We start from the raw sequence: 22,810 nt of genomic DNA, 5'->3' as shown, positions 1-22,810 counted from the left end.
TCCGGTAATAGTTTTACCCTTTTCCAGATAGTCGAAAAATATTATTCGCTGCAATTCCAAAATACAGTCGCTATAATCTTTCCAGCCGATTCCTTGATTCAAACGAATGCCAAATAGAAAGAAATTGGCTAATATAGCTGAAAGGTGGTGTGTGTTATTCCAAGATATTTTAATAAATAAACATAAACTCAGTAGAGCCATCTCTTGGAATTTACACAGACTTTTCAAACGACTCTCGTAGACCATAGACAGAGTTTAAACATGGCATAGGTGTGTTAAGTTGATCAATTTTTAAATGTTTTAAGCTGGATAATAGACAAACAAACATTTGTCCTTGACAATAATGGCCAAGCTACGTTCCAGAAAGAAGACTTATTAACAAAAAATTCCATTCCCTAGTGTTGTTGGTAATTCAAAGCAGTATTCTGTGTAACGTGGAACAATGGAACATTAACTGATAAATCTAATTTATATTTACCTATGTAATTTATACAAGGTCACGCAGGTAAATCCAGACCATCTCTAACTACATCCTCAACAATAAGGGAAACATTTCAACCTGAAAGTTAGAGGGTAAATGTTAACTTAAAGCACAACTTTTAACTCAAAACAAGTATTTACGATGGAGAGACGGAGAAACACCATCATCGAATTTGATTGAGCAGGACAAAATCCAGCATACATCAAGAAGATGATAAGATATGAATAGAGCACCTTCTACGACGTCTACAACCACTGGAATCACATATGAGAGAAATCTCAATAGTCCTATTATAATCAAAACTGACCTGAGGATGAAGTCATCCGCCTCTACAAAAGGAATATCCTTAACGACAAAATGAAGAAGGCCACAGGTACTGTGAACTCCTGTCTGACCATGTGATAACTTTGATGATAGTTGAGATCAATGGTGTCAATTTCTTATTTCAATAAAACTCGGTTCCCTATCACAAGACACACAAAATATTTTTAAAGAAAAAAAAGGTGACATTTTGGGACCCCCAAACTCCCTCTATATGAATCCTATGGATTTTTCGTTGAGGGAGTTAGAGAGGAAGGTCTCTGCCAATTTATACTTTAGTATCGACTCCTTGAAGGCCTTCATCATCATGTATTTGAACAAAGTCTCCCCGCGGATGTGGTCAGGTCCTCCAAATCCAAAGCCTCGAATGAAGTGTTTTGTTTGGCGAAGATGGCGGACACATTGAAAGTTTTTTTTATTTTTGAATTATTATAACTTGTAAATAAAAGTTCAAAACTATACTTGCTTCCCATATTGATGAGGATGCAGTTAAATGTGGTCCAGATTTATCTGTACGATCCTGTATTTACCATCCAATGGAAAGAGAATAAAATAGAAATTATCAAATTATTTATTTACTGGTTACCTTAGGGGCAAGTTGAGCATTTAAATAGCAGTTCGGAGAGATTATAAGTATATTGCGAAAAAAAATTCAGGTGATATTGATTTTAACAGGCTAGATATATTTGTCTATTAGTTATTTCATGAGTACGTAAAAAAATCAATTAGAGTTTTAAATAAATGGACTTTTTACTTTAATAAATCGAAATATGAATTAATTTCAATTACTCAACCTTAATTAATTATTGAATTAGTAAGTGTTTAGATTTTAATGTACCATTCGGTACATAAGACCTGTTTGATGTACGAAAATGGTCACTATGGCGCCTTTTAACAAATCAAAAATTCACAAGATCTCAAATTTTAAAGCCTATGAGAAATTTGGTATTACGATAGACAAATTTGTGGTATTTTTTGTTGTACACATAGGTTCGGTGTTCTATTTGAAGTATTGGAAGGAGTCTAAATGCTTTGTGAATTATCTTTCCATTAAATTCTATGTTCATAAATACTAAAAATCATTCTATCAAACTAATTGTACATTTTCATACCATTCACTTCATTTTTAATTTGTATACAGTTCTAAATTTAAGTGCATTTTGACTTGCTTAAAAAAACACGAACATTCTTATGTCTTGGGCATTTTGAAGTTTGAAATTTATGTTCGATTATGCACTATGGTACGCCAAGCTTTACTATTTACTTTTAGCCTCGACTGTTCGCAGAAAATGAAAATTTGAATAATAATGGTTTAAACTCAGGTCGTCGAAATGTTAATATTGTAGCAAAGTATCAGACTCGTCCAGAATAGCATTCAGTTCAGCTTTAATATTAGTTGCACTGAGTCCTTCTCAATAAAAATATTGTATCACATAATGATGAACAATGGTCGCCATTTTCACAAATTCACTGAGAAGTTTTCCTATTAAAGGCTGCCAAACTAATACTAAACAACATGGCGCCTTTCAACTTGAAACATATATATATTAGAGATTATGTACTTTCTAATACAGTATTTTTTTTTTTGTTAAATAACTACTACCACCATCTCTTAGCCCCACCAGGAACCTCTGAGACAGGGTTTGTATGCTCAATATTAATATTTAGGACTCGCTTGGTTCAGGCCCGTTGCAAGCAGGTGATAGGGGTTTTGTGACACCTCTTCCTATAGAGGATCAAAGTCGTAAACAATAAGATGTCACTTGTGTTTAAAAATGGATACAAATGTTACTTTCTAAAAAAAAACTGTCATTAAACTAAATATCAAAATAACAAAGGAAAAGGTATTCGAACAAGGTAAAAAAAAGTCACCTAAAAAATAAAACCATTACTTTTGGAAGCTATTTGAAAAGATCCACCAAACCTTTTTTTTTAATCAGTCCGAAAAAATGAGCTGAAAGTAGAAAATCTCAAAAATATTCTAAATGAATTATGATGCCAATGATGTACTTTTGGTAGTCCTTATTACAGGGTGGATCTTATCTAGTGGTACACACATTTTATTATTTTCAATCCAGAAGACCATTTGTGGAAAATTACGGAAGAGGGTAACAAGACATCTAATCTCTCAACAGAGCAGGCTGAGGCTATTGGAAAGACCAATAAGAGCCTCTCTGAATAAGCAGAACAAACCCTACATCCAAACAATATCTCAGGTTTAGTCAGACATGCCTTCAGAACAAAAAAAAATCAAGGCGGAACACTAGTCTTGGACGTTGGACTTGGTCTACACTCCTATTTTTGTGGAGAGGAAGGAGCAGCCCCAATATAATTGCTTACATTGAACTTCTGGATAAAAAAATTCTATTTTGGGCCAGAAAAAAGTTATGGTACAATTTTTTTTTCATTGAAGACCGAGCTCCGTGTCATCACGCCGCTAAGACCCAGGCCTTCCTAAGAGACAACTTTTCGTACTTTTAGAAAATCAACATGTGGCTGAAGGTGTGCGCTAATCTTTCCTGGACTGTCCAGTCTCCAGAGGCTTCCATCGAGAAGGAGTGGACCAAGCTCGAGTCAACTCGATCAACTTGGTCAAGGTCTGCAAGGGATTTAAGTATCGTGTTGAGGCAGTTATTAGAGCTGAGTGTTCACATATTGAATAAAAGTTGTACGGAGCACTATTTTCAGATGATTTTAATATATACATGTCCTCACAAAATATTCCGTTTTAATTTTACTCCTAAAAAATTGAAAATAAGGACATGTAAACTATTAGATAAGATGAACTAAAGATATTGCAAAATCTTATTATCCTTTATCCCATTAAAAGTGGTTTAATTTTTTTATTAAAGAGTAAAATATTAACATTTAAAAATTCCCAATTCTTAACAAAAGAGATGATTTTTCGTCTTAATATGTTGAAATTATTAAGGATCCGAAAATAATTGACATTGATAGGATTTAGAAAATTATAGATATAATAATGAGTTAATAACCCTCTTTAAGGGTTGTTGGTAAAAAATGGAACCGGTTCTCAAAAAAATTAGTGTCGACTTTGAGGTTCTTAAATTTGAAAATCCACTCAAAATTTGAATCAAATCGAAAAGTTAAGGATTTTTTCGAATATAAGTAGCACGGATATGCATCCCTAACTTAGTAGCATCCGCAGGGGGTGCGCTAGAGTGTTTATAGTCCTCCTCCCCCTTTAAAATTTTTTTTTTTGTCTTTACTAGATATTTTAAAATATGAAATTTATTTCCAAAATGTTTAAAAAGTTTAATTTTTGAGATTTAACATTTTACAATTTTTGGTAAAATAATAATTTTTTGGGAATAGATGTGGATTTTTGATTTTTTTTTTAAATTTCAAAAACTAATCCCCCACCCCCCAAAACCAAAAAAAAATATAAATATATATAATCCTGCGGACGCCCATCTAACTCCTTTGCCTCTTAAGCTATAGGAATCTGTAGGGATGTGTCAGACCCAACATTTTGAAGTCAGTTGCAATTCTAAATTGTACAGATATGTCCGAATCGGACGTAAAACCCGTTCGAAAGAACAATCTTTTCTAAGGATTTCATTATAGATATCAACCGATGACATCATCATCAATCGACATTCATTCATTTTTATTAAAATAATAAATATCTAAATTATGCCAAAACTAAGAATATTAATGACAACCTATTATCCTGCATGAAAGATAATTAAGAAATTACTTGACTTAATTAAACAGTCAACTAGGATAATTTAATGTAATATTAGTGGAAATGATGTCGTGTAGAGAGTGCAATGAAATTTGGAGCCTTTTTCAAGGGCCGATTGTAAATACCATACTTAAGACTTCCATGGTTGCCCTTGAGGTCTTATAATACTTGGCAATGGTGATGACGTTGCAGATGGCGTTCTTCTTCAATGAGGCTTTAGCCTTCGTCACCAGCTGGGTGGTAAGGACAGTTTTGGATTTGTCATCCTCTTCATGATACTCTAGTTAGGGGTTAACAAGTCACAAGCACGACAAACCGGGGCACGACTGCACCCGAGATTCTTGCTTATGACCATGCGGATCATACCGCGTTAGACAAGCTTCAAAATTTAATCCCTACGTTGCTCCATATAAATAGTGCTTATTTTTTTGTTTATAATTGAGTCAAAACTTTACATACGGAATCTTGAGTTCCAAAACCTATCCTTCACCGAGTTTGAAGACAATAAACAAATAAATTTCAGATTTATCAAAATATAAATTATGTGTGCACTAGATAATATCAACCCTGTAGTGTTGTGTAGGTCCTTATTGAAGACCGTGGTCCAGCCCTGACGGATCCCATCTAGTCTAGTCCAGTCCTTGAAAAAATTAAAATCGATCCATCCTGACGCCTTTGGTCTTATTATATCTTATTAATAAAGCAAAGTTATTCTGTATATCTGTGTAAATGTCTGAAAACAGTTACTGGGTGCACTTTACATTATGCTCTCTGATATATAACACTAACATATTCTGATTTACGAAATAAAAATATTAATGAAATATTGCAGGAGTGTGCGTAGAGCATCTAACATCTATACAATGTGCACTGCATATAGTCCTCCCAGTTGTATACCATTTATTTCAAATTTTCTGGGGAAGATGCATTTACAAAAATATAATTAAATGTTATAGTTTAAAATTTCTTCCCAGATGAAGGCCTACAAACATAAAATATTTATATATCTTAACTAAAAACATTAGTATCTAAAATGAATAAAATACAAACATAATATTAATAGCAAATTTGCTTTTAAACCAACGACTAGCTCAGTTTTTGTTTTTTTTTATATTTATTTATTTCAATTTTTTTTTTTTTTGCTCTCTCTAAAAAGTTTGATTATCTTCTGGAAAGTCCAAAATGTCTTGATGTGTTTGATGTATGATATATCTTGCCACAGCCGAAATTAAGAAATTAAAATAGCACGAATTTCCTCTGCAATTACGGGTTCTCCTACAGTTATATTTTTAGATAGGTAACAACTCTTTACATTTAATAAAACATTCCCTATCGACCTAGCTTTAGAAGTACTTTTTTTTTATGACACGCCGAATAGAATTATCGCCATTATAATATTAACTTTATTGTCCCGCAGACCTTCCAAGTATAAACTAATAAATGATCTCAGAATATCTCATTGTGGACATTCCGAATAGTATTGAATAATTTACGACAAGTTTTACATGGAGTGCTGAAAAACAAAACTCATGTGGCTATTTGAAATAGAGCAGTGATTTTTTTTCCATCAGCTATTTGGTAAGAAAAAGGACATAATCCTCTGCACTCAATTACTAGATAAATTTAATTCCCTAATCTATTCATCACACCTTGACGACTTAGAGTCCTCTTCTGAATTAGAAAAATTCATTTTCCATTCCCATATTGTGTAGCTTGGCATGTCTTATGAGAGGAAAAGTAAACTTTCGGGTATATAAAAAAATAAAAAACAGAGTGAATATCAATCATCATATATTGTTACCTGATTTTTTGTAAGTGCCTCTCATTCCAAAGATACAGGGTCACGTAAATTCGTAAAAAAAAGGTTTCTTTCCAACATACTTATGAATAATATCCACGGCCGTTCCACAATCGTAAGTGGGAGTCGCTTTCCAAAGAACCCTTTGTGTTGCAGCATGCAAAGGGGAAAAGTAATCGATATATCCATGTATAAGATCAGTTCCAAGTATAATATATTTTATATCAATACGGGAAAATCTCTTCTCTGCATGTCGTAAATATCTTTCCCCAATTTCATTTCATTTTCTTTATTACTGAGGCTGAGAAATATTTTTTATTGGTAAGGTTTTTAATCTTTCGGGGTCATTTTCATTTTCTATTTTAGCCCTCACTTCTAACTCGGCGATTTCGCCAATCCAGAAGGAATTAAAAAACTCAAAAGTTATTTTTCGTTGAAAAAGTGAATCCATGTTTAAGGTACGTTCCAAATTATCATTCAAATCATCTATCACTTTTCTCTTTTCAGTCATGCAGCTTCTAGGAGACCTAACCATTGTGAGTTTAAGTGAAAAACATAACTTTTTTACAGAAAATGAAGAATTAAAACTATTTGCAATCTCAGTTTTCATTTTATTTACACATTTTTCATTATGGATCTACCATAAAGGGAGTTTCCAGGGTTTTTAAAGAGTTTCAAACACAAAACAAACCACCATCATCTTGTGATCGGACAACAGTTCAGAACGATAGAAGGCATACTTAGTATTTTTATAGGCTAATTTTGAGGGAAGCGCTAAATTAATTCGTGACTTTGATTGGCTTCTTCTCCATGACACATTATGGGGCTAAAATAGGCTGATAATTCAATCAAATTTAATTCACATATAAGTTTCTCCAGATATTTTTTTTATTTTGATATGAGTTGCTGACACAATGTAGGTCAACGCTAAGGTCTTCTACGAGTAAGATTGGTAAATTATTACCTATGCAATTGTTAATAATGACCTGTAAGAATGATTGACTCTTTCTAAAATTATAAAAAAAAACTTATAGCATTATAATTATTCCTTCATTGTTGAGGAGAGAAGACGTCATATGAGTTGATATTAGTGTTGATTAGTTACGTGTGAGTTTCTTCAATGTTATTAAAGCAAAATTTGTCTTGTTACTGACGCCTTATTACTCAGAACCATGCCGGGTACTCCCTACCTTTACTATCTTATATATAATATAATGATAAATAAAATTAATATGTTTATTAAAAATTCCAAGGACCTGTCCCAAAGGCAGACAGTCCTAAGGACCAATCTTAAGACTTTACTGAACCGAAAAAAATATGCAACAACAATTACTAATTATATCACATTATATATATTCTTTTTTAAACAGAACTTTTTTTTTCGTCCCTAAATAATAAAATCTACAATTAAAGATTTAAGATTAAGTTATGACATTTTTCATTTATTTCTTTTAATCATAACTTATGGCACGATTTGAGTAAATTTATAAATATTATTATCCCATTGCTTGTTAAGGAGAGCTTGGATCAGAGGATGAAGCATCAGAGGGTCTGAAGGAGGACTTAACATTTACTCTTGAATTAAAGGCTGAGGAGGAACAACCACCGCTTCTCTGTTAAAAAGGAATTAAAAATGTTAAAATTTACATCATTGCTGCAGTTATAAATTCTGAGCGGTTTTTTTTCGCATTAGTTTTCCAATAAAATTAACATGGTTAGATCTATCAAATTAAAATAGTTCCAAAGGGTTTTCTGGCTAATCTTTAGTTCCTGGCAATTGAATAAATGCTCACATACCCATCCAACTCGACGATTTCCATTATTGTATCGACATGTTTAAGGTATTTATTGACAGAACGGAATTGCTGAAACCCACGCTTTGTTGTTGTATTCGATACTGTATTGGGTCCATTAACAGCACTTTTTTTTTTTTTCCTGATTACTCCGCCATTTACCTTGGTCGTGGGGATACTGATTTTTTTTTTTTTTTTTTTTTTTTTTTTTTACTTCCACTTTGGAACGCTGTAACAACACACAACTGGCTCCACCCAACACAAAAAATATAATTTTAAGTGTACGCTTAAACTTTAAGCATACTTTCAGCTTTTTTTATACTATGTATTACTCTAGCAAAAAAAGCTCAGAATTCTTTACTTAACCTAGTATTAAACCATGTGATCAAAACTTACCACTGCATCGAACACACATTGGCGAGTAGAGGAAGTGGTACAGGAAAAGTATGACCATTGCCCTCCTTGAAACTGTTTGGAGGAACGAGCATCAGGACAATCTCCGTTACGAGCTGCCTCATCTGTAATATAACACCATTGTCCTCCATTGTAGGTCCTAAAAACGGTAACACAAATTAAAACATTATTAATTACATAATATGTAAAGATTTGGCGATGAAGTGCTCGGCCTCACGTTTTGCAGTTTCCGTTCACCATATTATTTTTATCTCTAAAAGTAAGACTAGAGCATTGGCAAAAGCAGTCTCGAATATTGTTATCTGATGCTGCTGCTTTGAGGACTGTTTGAGCCTTTGAAACACTCACTGCACAGAGAGTGAGGGAGATAAGAATGATGAAGGCTTTCATTTTGAAATGGTTTTCTTGAGATGATGTGATAAATTGAGTGTTGATACCTTGGATTTGATACCTTTTATATGCAACCATCTGTCTACACATACACACCTCCGTTATTGCAATTTAAGTTGCAAGGGTAATCCCTATTTTTTTTTATTTTTTTTTTTCAATTTAAAGTTATACCTAAATAAATGGTAGTTAATAAAAAAAAACCGAATTGGGATTCATTTTTTCCCTGTTCAATTGTAAGCTTCTAATTTCTGTATTAGTCAATTTAAACATTATTTTGGGTCGTAATGAGATAATTGAAAGTCTGGAGATTGAGCGAAAAATTAGCTCTTGACATGCCGTTACCTCATTAACACAAATGTCCCTATGTATCTTGTTTTCAGTTGGCGATTGGGTCCTCTCTCTTGATACGTAATCAGAAGTGTTGTGTCCCTCCTTATTTAGGACCTAGGATCGTGCTACAGTCCAGTCTGGTCCCATCTAGTCGAGTTCCATTTGTTGGTTCTTAGAAAAGATAAAATTTGATCCCTATTGACGTCAATGAAGGAGTTTTTCTTTCTTTTTTTTATTACCCCTTATTTAATAGATTAAATTATATAAATAAGTAAGAATATAATATGCTTGCATTATAATGAAAAATATAATATTTTTTCTAAGATATGTGGAATAATCTTAATAAATATTTCATAAGTCTTATTTGCCTTAATAAACCATCCAAGGACCAACAGTCTTAAGGATTACTCCTAAGGACAAGTCCCTATATATTTTGTTATCAGCTGTCGATTCCCTCTTCTGCTTTGCTCCATGTCCAAAAGAACATGAATACAATTCCTCGTCCTTTATTGGATATATAGTAACCTTTTTATTATTTATATGATGAAATTTTGGCTATCATATAGTAATTCAAATTCATAGCTACGCATTTAATAGATTATTATGGTATTGCTTAGTAATATTTTATTATATAAAATAAATGTAGATTTAAATATTACAAAATATATTTGAAAAATGGTGAAGAAAAATAAATGACGTTGATAGTCTCGAAGTACATAGGAGATATACAGGAATTTGTATGATGGAATTATTCGGCTAACTACCATATAATCTCGGGGCTTTTTTTCGGAGGAAAGGTTGCATGATACAATAAAGATCCCTCGTTTTATATATATATATATATATATTAGCCACTTTATTGCTTCTATAAAAACATTTTGGCATTCATATGAATATATGTCATTCATTTTAAAAATTTTGGATAAATAATGTGGCAATAATAGCCTGGGATTACGTAAGAAATAAAGAACAATTAGTATGATTTACATATTTGGCTAACTACCAGAGGATTTCGGGCCCTTTTTAAGGAAAATTGTGTGATATAATAAAGGTAACGGCGTTTTGAGCATCTGAGGCAATGATATCCTGCAATTACGTAAGTGATAAAGAACATTTTGTGTGATTGACTTGTTTGGCTAACTACCAGAGGATTTCGGGCCTTTTTTCAGGAAAAGTTGTGTGATACAATAAAGGTATTAATCATCTGAAAGGGGGAGGGGGATTAAAGGAATCTAGGAAAAGAGCGATTAAGGGAAAAATAAAGAAACCAATCAAAAGACAAGGAAGACTATGTTCCTAAACCTACCTATAATATCGTGTTATTGGTGTGACATAGTCACCCTTATTCTTCTATTTTCACAAGGCATGTTCAAACTGGCTGTGTCTGGAGGAACATGTAGCAGCTTCTAACTTTAAGTTAAATCCTACCTTCCTTGGCTTGAGTGTCCACTCTTTGCTTAGAGTCCTTCAGGGTGAATTAAGGATTAACGTGAAAATCTTTCAACAGTTTTCCTTGTATTCTTTTGGGACATGATGTACTCAAGGGCCAACGAAACCACGACCACGTGATTCATTTTGTAAGCCCCCGTTGGGAAACTACAACTTTTCTTTTACGCTAGGAATTTTTTTTATCTCAGCCATCTAGCTCTCAGCATTTTAACACCTACATAGAAGACATACAACCAAACATTCACCCATATATTATCTTATTAAACATTTTGCCTGAGCCATACAAAATTAATTATTTATTAGTTACACTTAATGACATTGGTATTATTGATATATCAGACTTATCTTGATGGAAAATATGGGGGAAGTACTCTAAGTTTTGAGAACTTACTCTGTACTGTGTAGTCAATTGAAACCTGAACACTTACTAATTCAATAATTAACTAAGTTTGAGTGATTGAAATTAATTTATATTCCGATATATTAAAGCATAAACAATTAATTACCAAACAAAACAAATTTGAGGTATCTAGCTGACTTACACTTGAACCTGATGGACGAATTTCCATTCGCGCACTCCAAACAGTGGGGCATCTCCAGAACAACTGTGTACGCCATCAGCATTTATACGAAACGTTGGAGAGGAAGAAAGGTTCTGTCAAAAAGGCGAAAATGGAGTTAAAGATAACTGCACAGGCCAATATCCTCAATTCAATGAAGGCCCATGCAAGAGATTTCTGAGTTTCACACCAGACTGTTCAGCTATCAAAAAAGTGAATGGAAAGAGTCATGTGAGAGTGAAGAGGCCACTTTCACATGAGGCATGAAAAAAAAGCCAGTTCCTCTTTTACAAGACTCTTTTGAACTTTTTTTTACACTTTTGCCCCCCTACAGCCCTGATGCCAACCCCTTCGACTACACCTTTATGGTGCATGTCGAGGGGAAGACCTGCGGTGTTCGTCATCCTCACACCAAGTCCCTCAACGCCAATATCAGCCAGCACTGGGATGCCATGACAGAGTGATGCATCCGAAGCGGGTGCCAAGCTTTCTACCACCACCTGGAAGCCATAATCGCCGCTAAGACGGCTACATTAATAGCTAAGAGGGCTCAGACACACATTATTAATTGTTGTATTAATTATGTTGAAATTATATTGCTAATTAATAAATTATATCTTATTAAAGCTTAAAATTCAAAGTGTTCATATTTTAATGGACCACGACTCAGAATGGCTATAAATGCATATATCAATAACGATGATTTTAAAACACTTTTTACTATTTTCATTTCATTTTCATCTCCTTACAACTCGAGCACTGGATATATCATTTGAAAGTTGAGATTCTAAGAAATTCAAATTTCTTTTTTTTTTAAAACACTCATTAATATGTACCACATGTAAATAAATAAATATATTAAATCTTGAGGATCAGAGTCAACCCTCCCCCCACTTTATTTGTAGTCTTGTTTTCTCATAAGAATTTCATTACTTATTCAATGACAATAAAATGCAGGTCGACTAACAGTGATTGGCCTCATCGAGGGAAACCCAAGAAGTTTTTATTATGGTGCATAATAAAATATTTAGTTATTTGCAATGTTTGATTAATGAATAAGTTGTTTTTTACAACTTAGCAAATTACCTAATAGATAAACATATTTTTTAACAATACTTTACAGTAGTAAATTTTCCATTTGTTTAAATAAATTTTTATCTGGGATTTCCAAGGTTGTAAAACTACTAAATGTAATTGTGAAAATCACTCCACTCCCTTTATTCAAACGAATGCTAAACAGAAAGAAATTAATCAATCTGCCTGAAAGTTGGTGTGTGTTCTTCTAACAGATGCTACTAACTAAACATAACCTCAGTAGAGCCATTTTTTGGACTTTGCATGGACTTTTCCGCGTCCCTCGTAAGCAATATGTTAATCTATACTTATACTTTGTTTCCCAGAGGACATAGATAGAATTTCTTGTTGATCCCTCCTCGTAAATATATCAGGTCGTTACTTTTCTTGTATCATGTAACCTTTCCTCCAAAAAGACAAAAATAAATCAATCATCTGGTACTTAGTCAATAAGTTAGTAATAAGTCAATCGCACCAACTGCTATCTGGCTATTATGTACTTTCAGACTTATATTTTTGAATAATAGGTAAAGTAAAAAATTCGGAATGGGTTTTTTGTTTGTTTGTTTTTTGTTTTATTTTGGCAATAAAATTAACATTAGTCAGGATTTTGCAATTTAGATGGTTCCAAAGGGTTTTCTGGCTAATCTTCAGTTCCTGAGCAATAGAGTAAGTGCCGGTCCAACCCAACATTATTTTATCGACATTTTTTACTTCTATATTACCAGAACGGAATTGTTGGAACCATCCCTTTGATGTTGTATGCGATACTGTATTGGATCCATTAACAGTACACATTAACAAACCTTGGTCATGTGATAATGAAGAATTTGTTATTTTTTTTATTTTGTTTACTTCCATTTTGGAACGCTGTAACAAGCAACTGGCTTCAGCCAAATACAAAATTGTAAGGGAACTTTTCTTAAGTGTACGCTTAACCTTTTTTGCGCTATGTATTAATCTAAAGATATAGCTCACAAATGACATCTAGCGAAAACCCCTCAGAACTTTTTACTTGACCTAAAATATACTGAAAATGCACTTGAAACCAGAGATTAATAACAAAAAAAAACATGATACATTGGTATTTGTATTTAGGGTGGACAAGGTAAATCCAGAGTAACATTAATGGCTAATTATGAGACTTGTATAAGAGATAGAAAGATTATTTTGTATACATTTGAAAGACACATTGAATGTAAAATGAGTATGCATAATGAAAGCATTTGTTCTCGATAATGATCTGTAGACACCGTCTGAATGTCCTTTATTGTATTGACGATGGAAGCCTTCAAGGCCTCAACTGGTGCATTATAATTCTTGAAGGCAAACCTCTCTACCCTACCTGACAGATAAAAACCATAGTGATTGTGTTCCGGCCTGTTGGCTGGCAAAAAAATGGAGGTCAAAAATCCGGCAAATTTTGTGATTAGAATTCTTGGACTCGATGACTGTTTTTCATGCATTCATACATACCGATAAACTTTTCTTTATTAATAAGATTAATATAATTCACTCCTTGAGGGAGTTTATCAATTTCCAGTAAGAAAAATTTCGAAATTGACGGATTTGTACATTTCGACTTTCGTACAAAGTATTCCTGGAAGTAATTATACTGAAATGATAACGTAGAAGCGTGCATATACATATATTATGTCATTTTTTTTATTTACATGCTTAAAGTATGTGTTTTTAAAACAAGGATGAGTCAATTAAAAGGCAGGGGATAATTTCATCATGTCAAAGAATAATATGTTGATTGATGTTTTGAAGCATTTAAAGATCGTACCATCTGTGATATCAAATGTGTGTTCTTTTGCTTTAACAGTAGAGAATGAATTTAATCAAAAATTCAAGGCCTTTAATATGAGAATGTGGATAATAATATCAATAATTGTATTCTTTCATGGATTACTCCGGGCACGTGAGTTATGTATAATTTATGTAAAGGAAACTTGACTTTGTAAACGATCAATATATAATTATTAATCTAATCATGGTGCTTTAAGTAAATATGTCACAGAAGTGAGAAAAACTCCATATACCGGGGGGTCCATTAAAATTGGAACACTTTGAATTTTAAACTTGAGCAAGATGAAATTTATTAAATAACGATATGATTTCAAGAAAATTAATACTATACAAAGGTGTGTATCTAAGCTCTCTTAATCATTAATGTAAACACAATGATAGCTTACAGGTGGGGGTGGAAGGCCTGGCACCCACTGCCATTGTAGCCATCTTTCATGGCGTCCCAGTGACTTTAGGGGCCACGAGTGTTTGGATGACGGACACTGTAGGCCTTCCCCCACACATGCACTCAAAAGGTGTAGTCCATGGAGTTGGCATACGGGCTAAGGAGGCCCAAAGTCTCACAAAAGAACTCAAAATACTCATTCAAAAGATACTTGCAAGGGAGGAGTGGGTTTTTTTCACTGATGGTGTCAAAAGTGGCCTCTTCACTCTCACAAGGCTCTGTCCACACACGTTTTTGATAGTTCTCTGGACAGTGTGGTGTGAAGCCCGGAGATCTCTTAAATGGGCCCTCATTGACTTGAGGGGATTGGCCATAGCTATTTTCTTTAACTTCTGACGGTCTAATTTGGCCTTTTTGATAGAGGCATTCTTCCTCTTCAACGTTTCGGACTTGCTGACGGCGTAGACGGTAGTCCTGGAGAAGCCCAATTGCTTGGAGTGAGCGAGTTAAAATTCGTCAATCACGTTCAAGTGCCATTTTCTGGACTTGTACGTAAAGTGGAGAGCTCAGATATGTTTTGTTTTGCAACTAATTGTTTATGCTCTTATATATCGAAACATGAATTAATTTCAATCACTTATCCTTCATTAATTATTTAATTATTAAGGGTTCAGATTTGAATAGACTCCAAGGTTTCATTGTTAAGCACTTTCAAAGTACGAAATACCTTAAGTTTAAAGGAGCTAATAGCAAAGTTTTAGATATTATTTAATACGAGGGTGTTCTGAAAAGTGTCCAACCTCACCTTGAAGATAGCAGGACTCATATAGCATCTGTTGCTAGTTCTTAAATAAATGTTGTTTGAGTGAGATGATGTGAGTTTTTGTTTGTTTGTTTTTTTTTTGAGAAAAAAAAATTGGATTTTGTTTAATATTTCAGCGTAGTCATCTTGTAACTCTACATACTTATCCCAGCGAAGTTACAAACAAGGACAGAAAAAACAATCACATCAACTCACTCAAACGACTGTTAAACAAGAATTACGCGTCCAAAATGACTGAATCTTTAGTGAGTAACTATCACTAGATACTAGATAGCTTTTATAATACGTATGCTGGCATCTTCACACTGAGGTAAGAAACTGAGGTAAACCACCCTCATATTTTCTTAATTCCTAGCTATAAGTGAAGAAAATAAAAAGATATGTAGGACCGACTTATGGGTTCTTAGGACTGATGAATGGTGAAAAAGACTAGACTCATTAGAAAAACAGACTATAAGGGGAGACAAGGAAGACTGATTAGTCCTAGGACCAATTCAACACAAGCACCGACTCGATGAAAATATTTATGGACACGAGCTTTTTAATAGACTTTTAGCCACCATCTGGAAATTACCGTGGAGAGTTGTAAAATAAAAGGATTTGAGATTTGAAAGGAGTTTGACATTTATTTGAATTTTTATATTGCCCCTTTAACATAAAAACATTCAGTCGAATGAATTAGCCCACTTTTTCCCCCTTACTCAATTATCACATTTTATTACAATTACAGGCGGTGAGTCAACAAACATAGCGCATAATGGAAATGCAACTCGGTGAGCATTTTGAATTTAACGACGCACATCTAATAACTCTTTCATTCGATTCATTAGCATGAATTTTAAATCAATAATGACATTCATATCCAGCTGGAGTCAATATTACTACGAAAAAGTTATGCTCAGTTGGAGTGAATACTTTTTGAAAAAAATTGGGGCTGTAATTGATAAAAGTCCTTTTAAATTCATGAATAGGAAGAGTAAATGTTTTAATCTATTTGGATGCTTTCAACCTATTCGTTATCTGGTGAAAAAGAAATTCCCTCTTGATGGACGACATCTTGATGTCAAATTTAAATTATTCACCCGTCAAAATCCAAGCCAATCCCTGGACCTCTTATTCAACGACTTGAATAAGCTCAAAGAATCAAACTTTAATCATGAGAAAGAGACAAAGGTGATTGTACATGGATTTGGAGGCAATTGTGAGGGATATTGGCCAATGGATTTTGTCAAGAGGCTTTTGATTGAGGTAAATGTCCTCATTCCTAAAGAGACTCTATGCCAGGGATATAGGCGACAAGCATAGCTAGCTATGAAGGGAAAAAAGTCACCTTGAATTCTGATTTGTTTAAAAATTTTCACTCCAACTCTTTTGTACCGTGTCATTGTTAAAGATGCGATTTTTGTAGAGTTAAATTGAAAAAGTTATTCTACAAAAGTCCCCAAAAAAAAATTGTATTTCAACTGTTTTGTCGCCTCTTTCTTCCAAGCAGCGGCTCTTAACCTTTTTATTATCTCCATTACCCAATTCCAGATTCTCAATTAAGCCATTTCCTCCAATATTTTTTGCTCTGAAACGAAATGAACTTTTATAGTAAATAGTGATGGAATATTAATCGGAATCGGAGAATCCGGGTTTTTTTTCTAGAATCAGTATCGGGAAAATAGTGTTTATTTAAGATTCCGATTATTATTTATTACTCGTATTTAGCTATTTATTACTTTTGCTAGTTATGAAAAAAAAAAATCCAAAAATTAATTTTTCAAATTTTTTTCCAAAAATTTATTTTTTTTGGGTTTTTTTTTTCATAACTTAGAAAAGTAATAAAATACAAAGTAAAAACTTTAATTTTCTGTGAACAACTATGTATTTTTGAAAATTTCTCCGAAAAAATTTATAATTTGAATTTTTTTTCAACAAATTTTATATCAAATTTATATTTTTGGAATTTTTTTTTAATAGCTGGGGATTTTAAAAAAAAATTAAACCATTTAATTGAATATTTCAAATTTGTTTTCAAAAAATTTAATATTTGAATTTTTTTCCCAACAAATTTAATTTTTCAAATTTGCCCTGATGGCAAAATGGTTCTTTTAACTATTATATAAAATATTAAAGAATCGACATTGGGAATTTTTACTAGCGTTAACATCGGAATCGTCCCATCAATAATAATAAAGTCAATTAATTAAAGGAAAACAACAAATACTTAAATGAAAGGTTAATTATAATGCAATTTAATTAAAAGTTGTTGTGGTTGTGTTTTTGGTTTTGGTTTTTTTTTTTTGGGGGGTGATAACATATAAGTTTTTTTGTTTTTTTACATAATATAGATGTAAACATTTTGTAAGAGACATAAAATTAACCCTCCCTAAACGTTTCAAATTCCCTGTAGAGAACCACTACTTCAAAGTATCTTTCCATTATGATTTTTTAACCCACAAGACTTTGTTACAATAGGGGGATTATAATGTGTTTTGTCTGGATTGGAGCAAAGGGGCAAAACCTCCCTATTATGTACAGGCTGCAGCCAATACCCAAATGGTTGGGAAACTGATTGCCATGTTTTTTGAGCTAGTCAATAAGAATATAGGTTTTGTTAATAATAACACTCACCTTATTGGATTCAGTTTAGGAGCTCACGTTGTCGGATATGCGGGCTCACTCCTTCCTCATTTAAAAAGAATATCGGGTTAGACACTCATTTATTATAATTAAAAGTCTTGAGTTTATTTATATATCTAAAGGATTGGATCCAGCTGGACCAGGATTTACTGGACAGACCGAGCTGCAAAGGTTGGATCCTTCTGACGCTAAATTTGTGGATGTTATTCATAGTAATGGATTGCCGTTGTATATGGGAGGTGCAGGAACGGTAGAAAGGATGGGGCATGTGGATTTTTATCCCAATGGAGGAAAGTTGCAAAAAGGATGTCCTCGATTGAGTTCTTCGATAGGTGTTACGGGTGAGGAGTTTCCTTCAGAATTATAATTAATCCAGGGGAATCGGAGGGCAAGCGGTGACTAGGATTCTTTTTTTGTGTGTGGGGGGGGGATATACTTTTTGACAAACTTGACCTCTGATAATATGTATCTTGATATATTATAAATAGAAAGTTTTCATTGACGTCATAAATTGCATCATACGTGATATATATATTTTAATTTTGTTTTTAATGTTCCTTTAATTGGTTAGACGGAGATGCATTGATTACGTATAAGTAAACATTATAGTATTACAATTACCCCATCTGACCTAGGAATCTTTTGATATTTATTCTAAATAAAATGGACACATTTACAATAAATCTAGATTAAACTCCGTCAAATGTCTTTAATAATAAAAAAAGACCTAGAACCTTAATTAAATACTACTTTATTCTAATGATGAAGAATAATAATTGAATTTAATGAAAGTAAAATGTATTGACAGTCCCTATGAAATGTTTAAATCTGTATATTTTTTTTATCGATTAGGGATAAAACAAATAGGATTATTAGAGAAAAATATTTTATCCTTTCCATTGTAATAGTTAATTTGTGTCTACAATTTGGGAAAAAAAGATTATTTAACGATGTAATAACATATTTTTACTAGACATTAGGGTCTCAGATATACGAGGGGCGTTTGCAAAGTCCGAGAGACAGCACTACTTGTGCGTATTGAGGTAATGTTTAGTTAGTAGCATCTCTTGGAAGAGCACACACCAATTTTCAGCCAAATCAGTCTATTTATTTCTGTTTGGCATTCTTTTGAATCGAAGAATCGACCGGAAAGATTATGGCAACTGTCCTTTGGATTCACAAGTAATAATCCTCTCTACTATCTGGAAAAGGGAACGATTGGCCCACAAAAAAGTCCTTTACCATCATTAAAATGCACCAACTCACACCTCAGCAGTTGTGGTTACAAAATTAATGGAAATAGATTTCCAACTAGAGATGACCACAGCACAAGCAATCTCATGCAGCTTCACTCTTCTGTCATCCATAACTGTATCATGGAAATTATCAAAGATATCTGGAGTATTAACTTCAACAGGGCGTTCAGAACGTTCAGCGTCACTAGTGCCCATATGGCCCCTCCAAAAAATTTGAAACCACCTATAAACTGTTCTAATCGAAGGTGCAGAGTACCCACAATTTTATCTAGCTCCTTTTTAGTCTCTTGAGGGGGTTTGACTTTGATAAAGTAATGTTTAATCAACACACAAAATTATTTTTTGTATATTTTTGATAAAAACACTCCACTTCCTCGATTTAAACAAATGCCACGCAGAAAGAAATAGACCGATCTTGTTGAAAGTTGATGTGAGTTCTTACAAGAGATGCTACTAACTAAACATACCACCATCGATATATGCGAGTAGTTCCGAGAGCTGACACCATTTTACATGCAAATTAATGTAATAATAGCTTGAGAAAATGGATATAGATTTGTAAAATGTATTTCCATTTCATATAAACATAAACTACTTAAAAACAAAGTTCTAACTAATGCGTTCAGTCACTTTTGGATAGTTTTGTAAAGTGAAAGTGGGAGGTCAAAGGAATTAAAACATATGATATTATCCAGTAATGCTATTTCTTCTACTTTGCACAGACTTTTCAAACGACCACCCTTCTATAGTCAATAAATAAGGATTAGATAGATACATTTTTGATAGATGTACTTTTATTAAGTTACTGACGTACTTTGATTTATTGGTCCTATTTAGAAATCCAAGAATTGACTATTTTCCTTAATATTAATAAAAAAGGGGTCTTTATTGTTATAAAAACTTGGTTGTTTAGGCTCCCAAAATGGCCGATATCAATATTGCTGACGTCAAGTTAAAAAAATTTATTGGAGGGAGGCAAATGTCCCTCTACACCCCCCTCATACAGACAGCCACGCAATCTCATCATGGCATTACTCCTCTATAGACATTGATGATTTTGGACTCGATATGTTTGGCTGCCATCATTACAGAGCCTACTTAATATATCTTGAGAGTTTTTCAAATTCATGCCAGTTAATTGGATCAAAGTGCAAATCCTGGAGCTCATATCAACGTGGACATTGTTCATTTCCACAAATCCCTGTTGGAATAAAAGCATTTTTACCCAAAAATGGAGGTGGTTCTTATTATTTTAATACAAGGGACGGATATCCTTACTGCGGTAACTTGACATTTAAGACTATAGATGTAAAAACTGCTGTAATCCTAGAGAGCGAAAGTAAAAACCATGCCTCATTCATATACAAATGTACACTTCTTTTTTTTTTCTTTTTTGTCAGCTGTCGATGTTTCTATATTTTTTCCCTTACCTCTCTTTTAATAGCTTTGGATGTTGAAGTTGTTTTTTTCCCAAAAATATATTATTTGAAATTTAATTTCTAAAATTTATTTATTGTGAAAAACTGTGGATTACATAATTTTATTTTTATATTAATATTTGACTTTTTTTTTTGCAAAAATGTAATTTTTCTATAATTTAATTTTCTTTGAATTACTAACTATGGATTTTGGAATTTTTTTGGATAACAAATGTAATAAATGAAATTTAAATATTGTTTTTTAGTGAAAAAATGTGAATTTATTAACTATTTTACGAAAAACTAAATTTTTCGATTTTTTTTTCCCCAAAAATATTAATTTTTGAAATTTTTTACGAATAAATGTACATTATTGATTTTTTTTTCAAAATAAAATATTTTCTGTAAATAGCTATGAATTATTGAATATTTTTTTCCAAAAAAATTTTATTTTGAAAAAAAAATTCAAAAAAAAATAATTATTGAAATTTTTAGTGAATAACTGTGGATTGTTTGAATTTTTTGAAGAAAAAAATTCATAAACCAAGCTCTCCCAATACGCCCTGCGTACCCCCCTGTACATTATGTGTTTTAAAGTTATGGTTACTCCCAAAAAAGGACACTAAATAATAAAATAACAAATATTTTACTCTCTCCGGGATTTCTTCGATTTTTGCATTATAGTTATTACTTACTGGTAGTGTTGGATCTGTCATAAAATCTATCTGTCTTAGGTCTGTCCCTTATCGATCTTTTATTCCAACTAAACAGCTATAATGACGTAGTTTTAAACTAAGTTATTTTTCTATTCAACATAAATTCTTTCATGGGCGCTAAATAATTTCCCCTTAAACTATTTTGCATCAGAACATTTTGCCACAAGGATATTTCGTTTTAATATATAAATACATGAGGTATATAGATTTCTATCTCATTATGTAACAAATTAGAACCAGAGACAAAGTAGGTAATAAAATAGGTATTATAAGAAAAACTAATATAAATAAACACGGCAACGATTCGAATATAAGAATTGCTCATCACATTCTTCATACTAGAAAAGACTCATGGATTCACGAACAAGCATAATACCTATGAGGCAAGAGCATAACTCCATTATTATTTCAACAGAAACAAACATTTAATGCATTTTTATTTTATAGTAATAATTATTACGTCTTTTGATTTGGAAATTTCAAATAGAATTCCTACCAAAAACAAACAATTTCGACGTATAAACCTTTATTTAAATATTAAGACGAAATATCCTTGAGGAAATATGGCTTTAAGACGAAATAGTTCAAGACGAAATTATCAGGCACCCTTTATAGAAGCGATATAGCCTCAGCTTAAAACAGAAAGTGTGTGGCCAGAACTTATTATTATACGTTCTAGCTATCATTTATTGTTTTTATTTAATTAAATCCTAGCTATAAGTGCAGAATAGTTATAAAGGTAGCTAGGTCCTTAAGACTGAAGGACCGAGGCATTGGTCATTAGTACAGTTGAATGTTAAAAAAGATCGGACCGATAAAAAAAATAGACTGATTAGGTCCTAGGACTGATCCAACACAACTTAGTAGGGATATTGCATGCACCTTACAGGTATTAACTTTCTACTATTTTGTTTCTAGGTCGTCAATATTTAGTCTCTATGCATATGCTCACTAAGAATGGAAGGCGACAAGGATGCTATGGAACTTTTAAGCTTCATAATACTAAATGGAATGAAACCATGACTCTAAGCTCCAATAATGTATTTGCTCCAGGAATTAAAATAATCACTATGACAGTGGATATGAAATTTAATTTCAATGAAATTGATCAAACGTATCTCATTTATGATTCAAAGGCACGAAAGTCCCATTCATGTAACATGGATATGATAACTATATACGACTATTCCTCGGATCACTTATATTCATGGAGCCTGAATGCAACAAAATTGCAATATATAAATAAGCTAGAAAAGACTATTTCTATATAAGCAAATTATCCGTTAAAAGTAACTCAAAGAAAAATTATCACTATCAAATATTATTTATTTCATAAACATGTCTGAGGAAATACAATTTAAGCTTTTTCTTAAGGTCATTCATTGATAGTCACGAGCTTATTGTGACCTTCTCCAGCTGTTTTGGGTATATAATACGTAATTTCCAAAATAATTAT

General features: G+C 32.6%; 1 protein-coding gene and 1 long non-coding RNA gene across 3 annotated transcripts; one reads left to right on the top strand and one right to left on the bottom strand.

Annotated features, from left to right (window-relative positions):
• Nucleotides 1–7,723: 7,723 nt before the first annotated feature.
• On the bottom strand, nt 7,724–8,262 carry LOC139906428 (uncharacterized). The gene is made up of 2 exons (XR_011781928.1): nt 8,107–8,262; nt 7,724–7,922 (listed from the first exon to the last, which is right to left on the bottom strand). It is a non-coding gene; the product is annotated as an uncharacterized lncRNA (long non-coding RNA).
• A 5,835-nt stretch (nt 8,263–14,097) lies between these two features.
• LOC121124676 (inactive pancreatic lipase-related protein 1) lies at nt 14,098–22,722 on the top strand. 2 transcript variants are annotated; one of them, XM_040719857.2, is made up of 7 exons: nt 14,098–14,243; nt 16,070–16,112; nt 16,170–16,587; nt 17,800–18,031; nt 18,087–18,305; nt 20,266–20,502; nt 22,273–22,722. In XM_040719857.2, the coding sequence occupies exons 1-7, from the start codon at nt 14,186–14,188 to the stop codon at nt 22,623–22,625; spliced, it is 1,560 nt and encodes a 519-aa protein (XP_040575791.1). In that variant the 5' UTR covers nt 14,098–14,185; the 3' UTR covers nt 22,626–22,722. The 2 variants fall into 2 exon arrangements, with proteins under 2 accessions (XP_040575791.1, XP_071747212.1); XM_071891111.1 differs by lacking the exon at nt 14,098–14,243 and adding an exon at nt 14,323–14,466.
• Nucleotides 22,723–22,810: the final 88 nt, after the last annotated feature.

The sequence above is a fragment of the Lepeophtheirus salmonis genome, chromosome 9 (assembly GCF_016086655.4).
Source record: "Lepeophtheirus salmonis chromosome 9, UVic_Lsal_1.4, whole genome shotgun sequence".
NCBI classification, from domain to species: Eukaryota; Metazoa; Arthropoda; class Copepoda; order Siphonostomatoida; family Caligidae; genus Lepeophtheirus; species Lepeophtheirus salmonis.
This window is presented reverse-complemented; position numbering and strand designations above follow the sequence as displayed.